The sequence below is a fragment of the Lipotes vexillifer genome, unplaced genomic scaffold (assembly GCF_000442215.2).
Source record: "Lipotes vexillifer unplaced genomic scaffold, Lipotes_vexillifer_v1.1 scaffold1011, whole genome shotgun sequence".
Lineage (NCBI taxonomy): Eukaryota > Metazoa > Chordata > Mammalia > Artiodactyla > Lipotidae > Lipotes > Lipotes vexillifer.
The window spans coordinates 2164603-2177338 of NW_006787698.1; the positions used below are offsets into that span (position 1 = coordinate 2164603).

Sequence of the window (12736 nt, forward strand, 5' to 3'; positions counted from 1 at the left end):
CTAGGCCCCCCACCCCCAGCCCCACCCTGTCATAGCACCCCCTCCCGCCCCAGCCCCCACCTTGTCGTAGGCACCCCTCTTGAGGATCTTCTCGGGCTTGCTGCAGGTCTCTGGGCTCCGGCGGCCTGACGTCTGCAGGGTGACCCCAGGTCTGTGTGAGCGCCAGCCCACACCCCCTTCCCCAGCCCCCAGGGCCACCGCCTTCCCAGGCCCCAGGCCTGCTTGTCCTCTCTCCTCTGGCCCTGGACCCAACTCTAAGGGCAGCCCCTCCTGGGGAGCAGACGATCTCTGGGGCCTGGGGGTGAAATGACCTTCCTCTGTGCCCACCACCCTGAGCCTCAGACGCTTGGAGAAACCCCAGGCCCAACCCTCAGCCCGCCTCTAGGACGTTACCTTGCTGTTGGGTGGGGGCGGCTTCTTGGGTGGAGGGGGCTCCCGGCTGGGTAGGCAGGAGTCGGCACTGTTGTCGCTCTCGCTATCACTGAAGCTCAACCTGAACGCAGACACGACACCCTGTCAGGCTATCCGGTGCTCAGGGGAGGGGGCCCCACCCTGCAAACAATGCTCTGGGGCTCTGGGACGGACTCGGCCCCTCCCTGGGGCCAGGCCAGCACCCAGCGCTCCCCCTACAGCTCAGGAGACCCCCTCAGCCAGCTCTAGGCAGTCACTGCCAGCTTAAAAGAAAAGGAAAGAAAGAATGCATCTGAGCTGCCTTCAAAGAGCAAAGAACCCAGAGATGAGCACGCTGGCTCTGAGAGGCTCTGGGATCCCGGCGGAGCTCGCTGCTGGCTGCAGGCTCAGAATGCCGGGTGCGGTGAGGCACCCTGCAGGAGAGTCACTGTCAGCGGCAGCCTGAGCCCAACGCCCCGGGAGGGAGGGACACAGGTGCCGGCGTGGTGACATCAGACGCCCGCCCCTTGCTGGGCGGGGACCAGACCCCGACTCTGCTGAGCCCACCCCACAGTCCTGGGGCCAAGGCTGGCACTTGCGCTGGGCTGGAGGCTGAGAACGCACAGCCATCCCTGAGGTGGGCTCGCTCCCAAGGCCTAGGGGTGTCCAAAGGAGGGGCCTCGGCTTACCCCACTCTGGGGGAAGGCCACACGTCATCTTCCCTAGGCCAGTGCACCTGAGGAAGGGGGAAGGGACCCCTGGCCCGAGCCCGAGAGCAGAGGAACCAGCCCCCACTGCCCCATGCGCCTGGGACCAAGGCTGGTCCTCGGGCTGCCGGGCAGCGCCTTGCCCCCATTCTTGGGTGGTGATGGGCTCTTCTCCCTGAGCGCCCTGCCCCTCCCTGCCAGGCAGCCACACCCTCCAGCAAGGGGAGGAAGGATGCCCCCGAGGCCCCCAGGCCCACCTCAATGCCTAGGCAGGGCGCTGCCCAGTGGGCTCAGAGGCTCCCTTTGCCTCACCCCGGGGAGCCCCCGTCCTGGCCCACCTCCTGGAGGCCCCACGATTACAGCAGGGCCAGACAGAGCTGCCCCGGTGAGCCCACGCCCACTCCTCCCCTCCGGCCCAGGCACCTGGAGTCCCTTCCTGCGTTCGTCTTGCCAGCGGCCTCCTCGCCTGACGAAGAGTCGTCCTCGTCAGATTCCTCGGACTGCAGGTCCTCCACCATGGAGCGCAGGGGTCCTGGTGAGGGCCGCGAGGGAGGGATGGAGGGAGGGAGGGGGAGAGAAGGGGGTTCAGGGCTCCACGTGCACCCCAGAGTCCCCTCCACCCCCAGGGCCACATGGAGCTCCTTGACGCCACGACCCCCAGAACGCACCCAAGGCAAACCCACCTCGGAGGTTCCTCCGGCCAGGTGGGGCCTGCCGCCCATCTCCAAGCACTGCGCCCGTGGCCACCCCCTCCTTAAGAGACCCCTGGCTCCCCCCCCCCCCCCCTCCCTGGCCCCCCCCAGTCAGAAATCCACATATAACTTCACGGTCGGCCCTCCATATTCACAGTTCTGCATTCTCAGAATCAACCTTCAGGGCTCCACGTGCACCCCAGAGTCCCCTCCACCCCCAGGGCCACATGGAGCTCCTTGACGCCACGACCCCCAGAACGCACCCAAGGCAAACCCACCTCGGAGGTTCCTCCGGCCAGGTGGGGCCTGCCGCCCATCTCCAAGCACTGCGCCCGTGGCCACCCCCTCCTTAAGAGACCCCTGGCCCCCCCCCCCCCTACCTTCCTGGCCCTCCTCACAGGCCTCTGGCCCCTGGCCCAAGACAGGACCGCAGGGCCCCTCCATTGCAAAGGGAAGGAGCAGCCCTCCTCTGCTCCGGGTGCTGGGATCAGAGCTCTGCCTGCAGGCAGGACGAACCAGCCCTGGCTGAGGAGGGAACACCAGCCCCCCAGCCTGCGCCCCTCCTCGGGCCTGCCCAGCCCCGTGGCAGGCCCCTCCACTGCTCCCGGCCCACCGTCCTCCCCTTTCTCCAGAGACACTCGGTTCCAGTCCCCTACAGACGGCATCTTGGTTTATATTCCTGTTACCAAGGCAACAGAGGGACACAAAGCCCTCAATTACCTTGGTCATGTGATCCTGTGCACGGCAGGTTTCCCCCTCCCTTCCCCATATATAAGAACCATTGGAGAGAGAGCACCCCATCCCCCAGCCCCCTCAGGACTGCGTGTCTTTATGTCAGGCCCCCGGACTACGCTCGCCTCCCCCAGCCCTCCCCGACCCTCCGAAAAGGACTGCAAGCCGTGGAGGAAATTCTCAATCCGATCCACCAGAAGAGGTGCTTCCAGTGCGAGGGTGGGCAGGGGTCGATGGGCCAGGGGGCCCTATCCACCCTGGGGCAGGAAATGGGTCCGGTGCCGCCTCCCAACAAGTACCCCAGGCAGCCTGCAGGGAAAAGGCAGCACTGCAGGCTGCGGGGGCCTGGGCCGAGTGCTGGCCAGGCACGCGGCAGGAGCAGAGTGCTTGGCTGGCTGGCTGGCTGAGGCAGAGGAAGGGACCCTGCGCTGGCCAAGTGAGCCTCCATCTGGGAGGAGCTGGAGAGGAGGCTTCTGGCAAGGGCAGGGCCCAAGTCACAACAGGACCCTCCGCCGCAGACCCACAAAGCACAGCTCAAAGCCCTGTCGCACAGATGGGGCAAAGCTGAGGGCCCAGGCGACGGACAGCTGGCGGTCGGGTGATCTGTGCCAGTTTTGCTTTTAACACCGGACCCCTGAGCATCCACACACCTATGGACATGGATCTCTGGGGCCCGGTCCAGGCAAACAGCATATCCTGAAGTGAAACCCTGGGCAAGCTCAGCCCAGGCCCGAGCCTCCCTACCCTCCCTCGCCCCCTGCCCTCGGGTTTTTCTGGCCATGGCGGCAGCGTTCAGACTCAGGATGTGCTGAAACTCGGGCACGAGCAAGCTCATATCGGGAAATTCCTTGTGAACCCCTGGACTCCATACCAGACCCAGTGCCCCAATGGCCTCCGGGAAGGTCAGGGGGCTGCTCCCAGAGCAGTGAGCCTTTCCACCAGAAACCAGCCCCATGCGTCCCCACCCCGGCTCTCTCCTTTCCCAGCACACACCTTGACTGTGGTTCTGAGATGGCTCAAAATCCGAATCTGAACTGGAGTCGGAGCTGGAGCTGGAGTTGGATGGGCTCGACTGGGCGGACTTCACCCCACGGCAGGGCAGGCGGGGCAGCAGGGAGAGAGGACAACAGTCATCTTTCAGTCCAAAGAAAAGGAGCCCTCCGGTGGCAGGGAGAGCCAGGCAGGACGCCCCAGATACGCACTCAAAAGGCCGCCAAGGCGCCAGGCCCCGGCACCCGAGACCCTGACCCCATCCCACCTCCTCCCCCAACCCCAGGATGCCGCCGGTGTGCATTCAAAATGCAACCAATGACCTTTCTTTTCCCACTGAGGGACAGTAAATCTCCAGCCACGCCTGGTGCTCCCACCTACGCAGGCAGGAGGACAGGGCCGAGGCAAGCGCTCGCCGCGGGGGGATTGGGGGCGGGCGGGGGGCAGGCGACTGTGGCTGCTCTCACTTGTGGGCCCTGCCCTCCTCCGGCGAGAGCACAGCTGGCTGGCGTGCGCTGCGGCGCTGCGGCCAACAGCTGAAAGGTCCGAACAGGAAAGGTGGGTGCATTCTCATCCTGCCCCTCATTTCCTCAGTCTGTCCTGAGGCTGAGTAGCGACAACAAGCTGTCTCCCTGTCACTGGGTGCCCCTGAGGTGATGATGAGTGAGTGTGTGGGCAAGTGACAAGCACTTGAGGACACAGTGGACTCACAGCTGGCCCCACTGCACCCAGAGCTGGTCACATCTCCCTTCTCCTCTTCCTTTAGCCCTGACTTGGCCACCAGGGGGCAGTAAAAGCCCAAACTAGGAGCCCAGGCCCTAGGATACTAGGGCGTAAGTAGCGTGGGGCGGCAACTCCCACTTGAGAGGCCTGCGTGGGGAAGGGGCTGAGCCAGAACTGGGTGGCGTCTGCTCTGGGCCCTCAGGAGAAACCAACAGGCATCCTGCACAGGTATGCGCAGCAGAGTGATAAGCCCAGGGCTGGGGGCTGGGCCAGACTGGGCTCCAGTGGGCACTCCATGGCTCAGAAAGCCTGCCAGCCCAGGGTGCCCAGACACCGTCCAGCCTTCTGTCCTCGGGGACTGTCTGGGGGAGCTGAGCAGCCTGAGCACCTGGAAGGGGCCAGGAGACAGGCGGAGGCACCCAGCAGTGTCTCCTCAGTCCTGGCACGTGCCGCAGGAGAGGAGACCCCAGGAGAGGAGCCCCTCCCGCTGGCCCGTGGGCTGAGGGCAGCCCCAGCTCCCAGTAGGAGACCCGGGAAGGCTCAGGTCTCAGCGAAGGATCCCACCGCCTGGGCACAGAATGCTTCCCAGCTGAAGAGTTGAGGGCTCCCTCCTCTGGGGTCCGCCACCGCCCAGCCCGACCCGCTCCGGGCCCTCCCAGCACGCCCCTGCCAACGTCCCCGACTTGCCACCTTCACATGGGCCAGTGGTGTGCCCTGAGGAACCCTCCCCGGGAAACCAGCCTAGACTGCCATTAACCACTGTCCACTGGGTGGGTACCACTCAGACCAGTGTGTGACCCTCCCCACCCCAAAAAACAGGCCTGGAGCCACACGGTCCCCCCTGCATGCATATCCCTGAGTTCTTATTCTGGCTCGGAGGTCCTGGCTCCTGACCTTGGCTTTCTCACCAACTGGCCAAGGCAGCCCCTGGTTTTAAGCCTTAGTTTTCCCATCTGTAAAAGAGCTGCCCTGCTGGCCTCTGCTAAGCACACGGAGGTCGATGCCAATTGCGCTTCCGACCTCTGGGGCAGGGAATTCGGACAGAGCCCCGGGGCAGGGAAGACCTGGCTGGGAGGCCACCAGCACACAGGCTTGGGACAACAGGCTCAGGAAGGTCCAGGGCAGGGCAGCACCTGCTCTGTCCTGACGGCCCAGGCCAGGCGGGCTTCTCAGCCACACTCGTCCCCTTTCCTTCCACATGAATCCAAGCGGCGGGGTGTGGAGGGGAGGGGGGAATCTGGAAGTGGTTTCAGTCCCAAGAGCCTAATGGTTCCTGGGGGTCAGAAAAGCCCTCGAGGGGCTGCCGACGTGTCCTGGGGCTCAGGCCACACGGGGCGTCCGGAAGGCGGGTGGAGGGCCTGCTGTGCTCCCAGTGCTCCGGGGCCTGTGACTGAAAGGGACTGAGTGTCAGGAACCCCACAGCCAAGGAGACCCCAGAGGAGCAGCCAGAGGAGCTGGGGGGCTTGGCCTGGGACTCAGACGAGGAGCTGCCTGGCCCTTCTGAGGGCCGACGGGGAGGAGGAGACTCGGGCTCCGCGCAGCGGACAGAGCTTTCCGGCAGTGGCACCCACTCCGCCTCCAGCGTGGGACGGCCGGAGACAGGCAAGGGCAGCTGGGGAGGCCTGGGTCTGGAAGGCCGTCTCGCCCCCTTCACCATGGCCAGCTGTGCCTCGCCAGGTCCCAGGGTCAGGACATGTGAGTCCCCGTCCAGCAGCCCTAGAGATCCCTCGGGCAGGCTGTCGGCCCAGACTCGCCGTTCAGAAGTCTCTCAGCGTGCGGGATGCGCCTCTTCAGCCAGGAGAAAGCCCTGGGCTTCCTTGAGCGATTCCAGCCTCAGGGCCGTGGTGGACAAGGCCACAGACACTGGACACCCAGCCAGCCCCACCCCCCCGCACGGAGCAGGCAGAGGTAGCTGCCCACAGTGGCACGGGTGCTCACAACAATCACAGGAGGACGTCAGCGTGGACACCCGGGGCCAGGGCGCCAACAATCAGCTGGGGAGGCAGGGCTCAGGGAGGCCTCCACCTCTTCCCTACATAAGGGCACCAGCCTTGGGCACAGGAAGGTCTCTCTGGAAGAACCTGAGGCGGACAGGAGGGAAGCGCACCAGACCGGAGCTCCGGGTCTGAGCAGACGGAAGAGAAAGATGCTAGATGGGGCGCTATGAAGCACCCAAAGAACCTCTGGCAACTGAGAGGTGGCTGGGAGGGTCCTGGACTCCCAGGAGTCTCCAAGTAAGACAGACGTTCCGGGGTCCTGCCATCCTCAGGTTCATTGGCAGACAGTCTCCTGGGTGCAAGAAGAGCTGGGCATGTGACATCACCAGCCCTGTGTGTGTCCCTAATTGTGGGGATGCACTGTTACCCATGAGCCAAACTGTCACCCCCAGCCACCTCCAACGAGGTGCCCCTGGAAGCCGCACGCTCACGACATCGGTGCTACTGACACAAACCACCTCTGGCTTCACCTCTGGGAACCACCTGCAAAGTCCCAGTGGCTCTCTGAGCAGCAATGCTGGAGACCAAGCTTCTGCCTTTGAGAGTGAATAAAAGAGTCTGAGAACTATAAAAGGCCACTGAGAGCTTCCCTGGTGGCGCAGTGGTTAAGAATCCGCCTGCCAATGCAGGGGACATGGGTTCGGGCCCTGGTCCGGGAAGATCCCACACGCCGCGGAGCAGCTAAGCCCGTGCACCACAACTACTGAGCCTGCGCTTTAGAGCCTTCGAGCCACAGCTACTGAAGCCCGCGTGCCTGGAGCCCGTGCTCCAGAACAAGAGAAGCCGCCGCAATGAGAAGCCCGCGCACAGCAACAAAGACCCAATGCAGCCGTAAATAAATAATTAATTTTTTAAAAAAGGCCACTGAGGGCTGGGGCTGGTGATACAGGTGAGGGGGTCAATCCCTCACTCATCCATCCGCCCATCCAACTATGCATCCATCCATCCAAGTCCCTGTACGCTGAGTACCAGAGGCCAAACAGCATGCAGAAGTGACATGGCCCTCCAAGGCCCAGAGATCTGGCTACCCAGTCAACAATCTGGCCCCTAGCTCCTTTGTGACTCAAGCCGTCTCTGATGGTGACATTCAGAGCCACATGGAAATGCTGCTGCAGGAAAAACCCAGAACCTCTGGCTCCCGGACCCAGAGAGTGGGATGAAAACACACAGGGACACCACATCACGAGTGGAGGGAGGGGGTGCCCTGGCTGACCGAGCCTGCGGCAGCCGGGTAAAGACTCCATGGTGAGACACAATCGCCCACCCTGACCCCAAAGCGGCCAGTGAGGCCCTGGCCCACCCAGAGGGCAGCCCGAGAAGAGCAGTCAACGCAGGTACCAGTATCACGCTGAACTGGGACCCTTCATCCCAAGCACCGTCCACACAGATCTCATGAGGAGGTTTCGTCACCCCCAACGTAAGGGGAAACTGAGGCCTGGCAAGGCACAGAGGCTGCCCAAGGCTACATGGAGCAAGTGGGCACCCAGCCTCCTTGTAACCTCTGGGCGGCTCAGAGCCCGCGGAGAAAGGATGAGGGTGGGGTGCGGGAAGGGGAGAAGGGCGGGGGAAGGAGCCACCTCACCTCGGTCTTGAAGGAGGCCTCGTCCTCCGAGTTGGACTCCTCCACCTCCGGAGGCTTTTTGATCTCCCTGGGCTCGTTCTCAGGCTTGGCTTTCTCCCCTTTGGCACTGCCCTTGTCCTTGGCCGGCTTTTTGTCCGAGAAGGAGGAAGATGAGGTGCGGGGTGAGGTGCTCGGGGCGCTCCTGGACCCCTTGGAGCTGCTCTTCTTCTGCTTTTTGGCGCTGGGCTTGGGTGAGTCGGCGGCGGCCGGCCGCTTGCTGGAAGACTTGGGCGGGGGCGGCGGTGGGGGCCCGCCTTTGGGGGACATGCTCTCCAGTTTGGTCTCCTTCAGGGCCATCTTGGGCTCCTTGAATGCAGCCTTGGGCGGCGGGGCCTTGTCCTCCTTGGGGGGCCGGCCCTCGCCCAGCTTCCGCGCGGCGTCCTTGGCGCTCCTGGCCTGCTCGCGCTCCGGCTCCTTGCAGGCGCCCCTGCTCTCTGAGTCCTTGCGCGGCCGCTCCCGGTGCTCCTTGGTCGTCTTGTGGGCCTTGCAGGCCTTGCCGCTCTCCCTGCTGGCGTCCTGCAATGCCGGGCAGGAGGGGGACACAGTCAAATGGCATCTCGGGGCCGCCCTGCTCCGCCTCCCACGACCCCTACAAAGTATAATCCACCTGATTCAGACTCAGCTAGAGAAAATCTTCCATAAAGCGAAAAAGTAAGGCAGCAGGTGAGAGTTTTAAATGGAGCTGTCCCTTTAAACTACTAGGAAGTGTCAGCAGGTCCCAGGCGGCTGCAGGCTAAGACTCCCCTGAGGGATTCAAGAAGAGTACACGGTGAGTCAGATACAGACAGGCAAGCCACACCGACCCACTCCCGCTCCAGCGCCTCGCAGCTTCCCGCGGGGCTGCTGCGGCACGGGGGCTGGGGGCGCCAGCAGGCGGGGCCTCTCCTCTGTCCCCACCAGAGCCAGGTGCCTCCCCAGGTCGCCCCCACCCTGCCTGGAAGGCCCGGCTCCGGCCCCGGCCCGGCCTGGCCTGGCCCCAACGCACGTCGGCACCACAGCTCTTTGATCGCCCTTTAATCTCCACAGTCAGCATTTACTGAGCGCCTGCCAGGTTCCCAGGCACTGCGCATGACTAACGGCTCCTAGACATACCCCGGAACCCAAGCCGCCTGGGCAGCTTTTCTAAACCGTGTGCAATGCCTGAACCTCCGCCTCGGAAACCGAGGGTTGAGGGTGGAGCCTGGACTCTGGCGTTGATAAGCCAGGTCAGGGGGCCTCCCACCGGTGACAGAGACAGTGAGCGGCGCTGCACCGGGCCACTGGGAAGGCGGGCTGGTGGCCTCCAAGCCTGCACGCCTGCGCTCCCTCTGAGCAGGAGCAAGACCACCTACCTCACCAGGCGACAGTGCAGGGCGGGCAGGGCGGACAGCAAGTGCACAGTCACCCCGCCCCCGGGCAGGAGCCCCGTCTGACACCTTGGCGGGCCTGCTCCTCGCCAACACCGTGTACACCGCGTCACCACCTCGCCGCACAGCCAGGGCCGCGGGACAGGTGCCCGCTGCCGTCCCCTGCCAGGATTCTGCCCCCAACTCTGTGGGACAGGCACCCGGCTGGGCACCACCACCAGCAGCTAGACCACTGGGGCCCACCTGGGCGGGGCCCCCAAAGCAGCCTCCCTCGACCAGCTCACCCCAAGTGCTGAGTGGATGGGCGAGCCAGGTGAACACCCAGCAGCTGAGCCTCTGCTTCCTGCGCTCACAACCCCCAAGGGTCCAGCGACAGAAGCCTCCCAGCAAAGAGCCACAGGGAAAGACGGCACAGCCTAGAACCACCTCTGACCTACTAGAGTCCCCGTTTTCTTGCGGATCCACTACCCACACCAGTACCAAAGGTCCAGGGCCAGCCCCACGTGGCCATGGGCTCCTGCTGCCTCCCTGGAGAGAATTCGGCCCTGTGCCCTGGCCCCGGCCGTCACATCACCACGGCATCGGGAAGGGGTGCTCACACCACGAGCACCCCTTTAGAAGCCTGTGTAAAGGGGCACCCCTGGGGGGCTGCTGTGTGGAATGGGGCCAGTGTCTGGGGGCTCCACTCTCCAGCAAGCTGTTCCCCCAAGGAGGGAGGCAAGCAGCAGAGACCTCCCACACCATCCTGGCCTCTTCCTGCAGCGTCCATGAGCCTGCCTGGGCCGCACAGTCCCAGCCCCGAGAGGTGGAGCGGAGCACCCCTGATGGGCACGACTGCCGACAGCCCCCTGCCCGGGTCGGCAGAGCCTCCCCGCTGTCCAGGGCCTGCCCAACTAGCAGAGGCCTCGGAGCTGCGGCTTTTCACCCGGAGCTCTGTACGGGCACCCAAGAGCACAGGCCCTCTGAAGTCACACACTAAGTCTGTAGCATAATGTAGACGTTCCTGGGGCAAAGCTCCACTGCAGTCATGTTCTCAAAGCTGTCGAGGACCCAAAATGATTAAGAACCAAGCGTTAGAGAAAGGCCCACCAGGCCGACTGGCTGACATCAGACAAGGAGAGGCAGGGCACCCTGAAGCTATAGGCGCACGAGTCCAGGGGGCAGCGGGACCAAAGAGAACAGCCACCTGCACAGTGAGCCTTCAGGGGGTCCCAGTCCTCTCCTAGGAGGCTCTACTTCCTGCCTGCCAAGCTACCCTCCGGGGGTCTGTGGGAAGAAAAAGAACCACAGGGACCAATCCACCCGGGGCTGCAACAGCCAGACCCTCCAGTGGCCCCCAGGCCCTACAAGGACCACCCCCCTCCCTCCTGGCCCTTCTGCCTGGAGCATGCGGTCCAGCCAGTCAGACTCTGCAGGTCAAGGCAGTGGAGAATCCGTCTGGGGGAAAGAGCCGGTGCTTCCTCAGCTGGAAGAAGAGGCCGATGATTCAGAGGCAGGACTGTGACAATGGGCAGAGGGGTTCTGTCAGAGAGCCATTAGCAGAAACCTTCGCAGGGACCCCCTATGTCACAGCGTTCAGGGGCTGCAAAAAGATGCTGGACCGGGAGGGGTGAAGACGAAGGACCCTACCTGCAGGCCTCCCAAGCCTCGCAGATACACCCACTGGCTTGGGGGAGTCCCAGGGGTCTCAAAGACCTCAGCAAGAGATGCCACCCGCAACCCCAGCAGACGTGGCTCTGTCGGCCACTGGAGTGTCCTCACCACCTGGGAGGGCACTTCTTAAGTGACTTGCAAGCAACAGGTACAGAAGAGATGGCAGTTCTCACTCTTCCTATTTCGCACCGACTTCCAAAAAACCGTGGGTGGCTCGGAGAAGCTGCCAAGATCGCTAGCAAGAATTTTTCTTCCAGTCCCGTGAGGTTCAGGGAAAGACCTAGGAGTCCTGTGAGGGGAAGACCCTGGAGCCGCACTCTGCACTTGAAGACTCTGGCCTCACGCGTCCAGAGGGCTTAAGTCAGACAGATCTGAGGATTTCAGAGACCTAGTGGCCTTGTGGAAAGTGCCAGAAAGACCTTGCCTGGCTGACGTGGCCCTCCTCCAAGGCTGCTGATGAGCATAAGGCTGTAAGACGGTCCAAGAGCTCAACCTGTCCCACCTCAACCAGGCCCCCGACACCCGATAGGGAGTGAAGCAAGAAAACTGCCAAGATGAGAAATGGATAAATTGCAGGGTTGGTGGCGGACGACTAGCAGCTGCCCTGAGAGCCAGGCAGAGCTTGGCCTAGGGGACACAGCTGTGTAGGTGGCTGCAGCATGGGTGCATGCTCACAAGCTTCCAGGTCCACTGCGGTACCAGCCCGAGGGCTCCGGAGATCACTCCGGGACAGTTCAGAGAGAGAGGTGTCGGGAGGGCAGAGTGCCACCTGCCTGACTGGCCGAGAGCAGATGATGAAACGTTTCTTCTTGAGGCGAAACAGCTGGCTCCGCCACATGGTTCCACCCGGCCCTTCCCCCAGGCAAGCTCTCTCTGCCCAGAGCTACTGCCAAAGAAGGAAGCAGAGCCTGGAGCAGCCACGGGAGGGAGCACCAGCCCCGACTGATGGGGAGTCCCAGTTACACCCAGGAGGCAGCGGTGGACACGCTCTGTCCACGGCCCCCAGCCACGCCAGCCTCTTGGGGTTCTGTCCGAGTGGCCCTAGGCCCTCGGACTCGGTGGACGGGAGAACGGGGCAGGCTCTCTGGCCTCAAGAGGAACGGGGGAAGAACCTGCGATCATTTGGCTGTCTGAGCGGGTCAGGAGGGCGAGCCTCCTGATGAAGGGGCAGAGCAGCCGGGCGGAGCACAGAGATGTGCTCCGAGAGAGGATGCCAAGGGAGCGAGTCCGGGGACGGAAGGTCCAGCTCTGCGGAGGGGCGCCCTGAGCCCAGGCCCCGCCGCTGGGCCCCAGCGCTCCCACATGACTGGGCCTTCCGCCTCACTAACCTTGGAGCCGTGGGACGGTTTGGTCTTCTTGGGGTCAGAGAAGGCAGAGAGTGGAATTGTGGGTAACATGGGGTAGTCGGGGCTGGGCCTGGACACCGTTTCTGCTCCTTCGGGCATTACCATCACCTAGTGATAAAGAAGAGACAGATGTTATCAACGAGCAAGGAGGCAGGCTGGAAATTCGATCGGCAAGAGGAAGCCGGCCTGCGGAGCTTCCCTCCGGGAGGGGCTGAGTGCCGAGCGCTGGAGCCAAGCGGGGCCGGGCAGAGAGCAAAGAGAAGCCGGGTCCCAGGATGGCTGGGCGCGGTGGGCCGGGCTGGCCAAGAAGACGCGGAGCTGTGGCCAAAGCTGCCCCGCACGCAGCGGTGCAGACAGACCAGAAGCGCGGTTGGCATGGGCGGGAAGCTGGCCGGACACCCAGAGCAGGCAGCTGCGGCGGAGGGGACAACCTCTGCGGGATGTGTGTGCCCGATGCCCTCCTCCACCGTGAGGCGGGCGGGGTGGACAGACAGGGAGAGTGCGGCCAGGCCAGAGGAGAGCTGCGTGGGGTGGGCGCG

At 63.8% G+C, this 12736-nt stretch overlaps 1 protein-coding gene across 1 annotated transcript in view; it reads right to left on the reverse strand.

Moving 5' to 3' along the window:
- The window catches only part of MLLT1 (MLLT1 super elongation complex subunit), a 55235-nt gene that overhangs the window by 767 nt on the left and 41732 nt on the right, over window positions 1-12736 (reverse strand). Inside the window, exons 6-11 of the mRNA XM_007460734.1 lie at window positions 12180-12305; window positions 7814-8368; window positions 3515-3602; window positions 1521-1629; window positions 394-493; window positions 61-132 (exon numbers count right to left, since the gene is read on the reverse strand). Coding sequence (XP_007460796.1) covers window positions 61-132; window positions 394-493; window positions 1521-1629; window positions 3515-3602; window positions 7814-8368; window positions 12180-12305 — 1050 coding nt within the window. The remainder of the gene's footprint in view (window positions 1-60; window positions 133-393; window positions 494-1520; window positions 1630-3514; window positions 3603-7813; window positions 8369-12179; window positions 12306-12736) is intronic.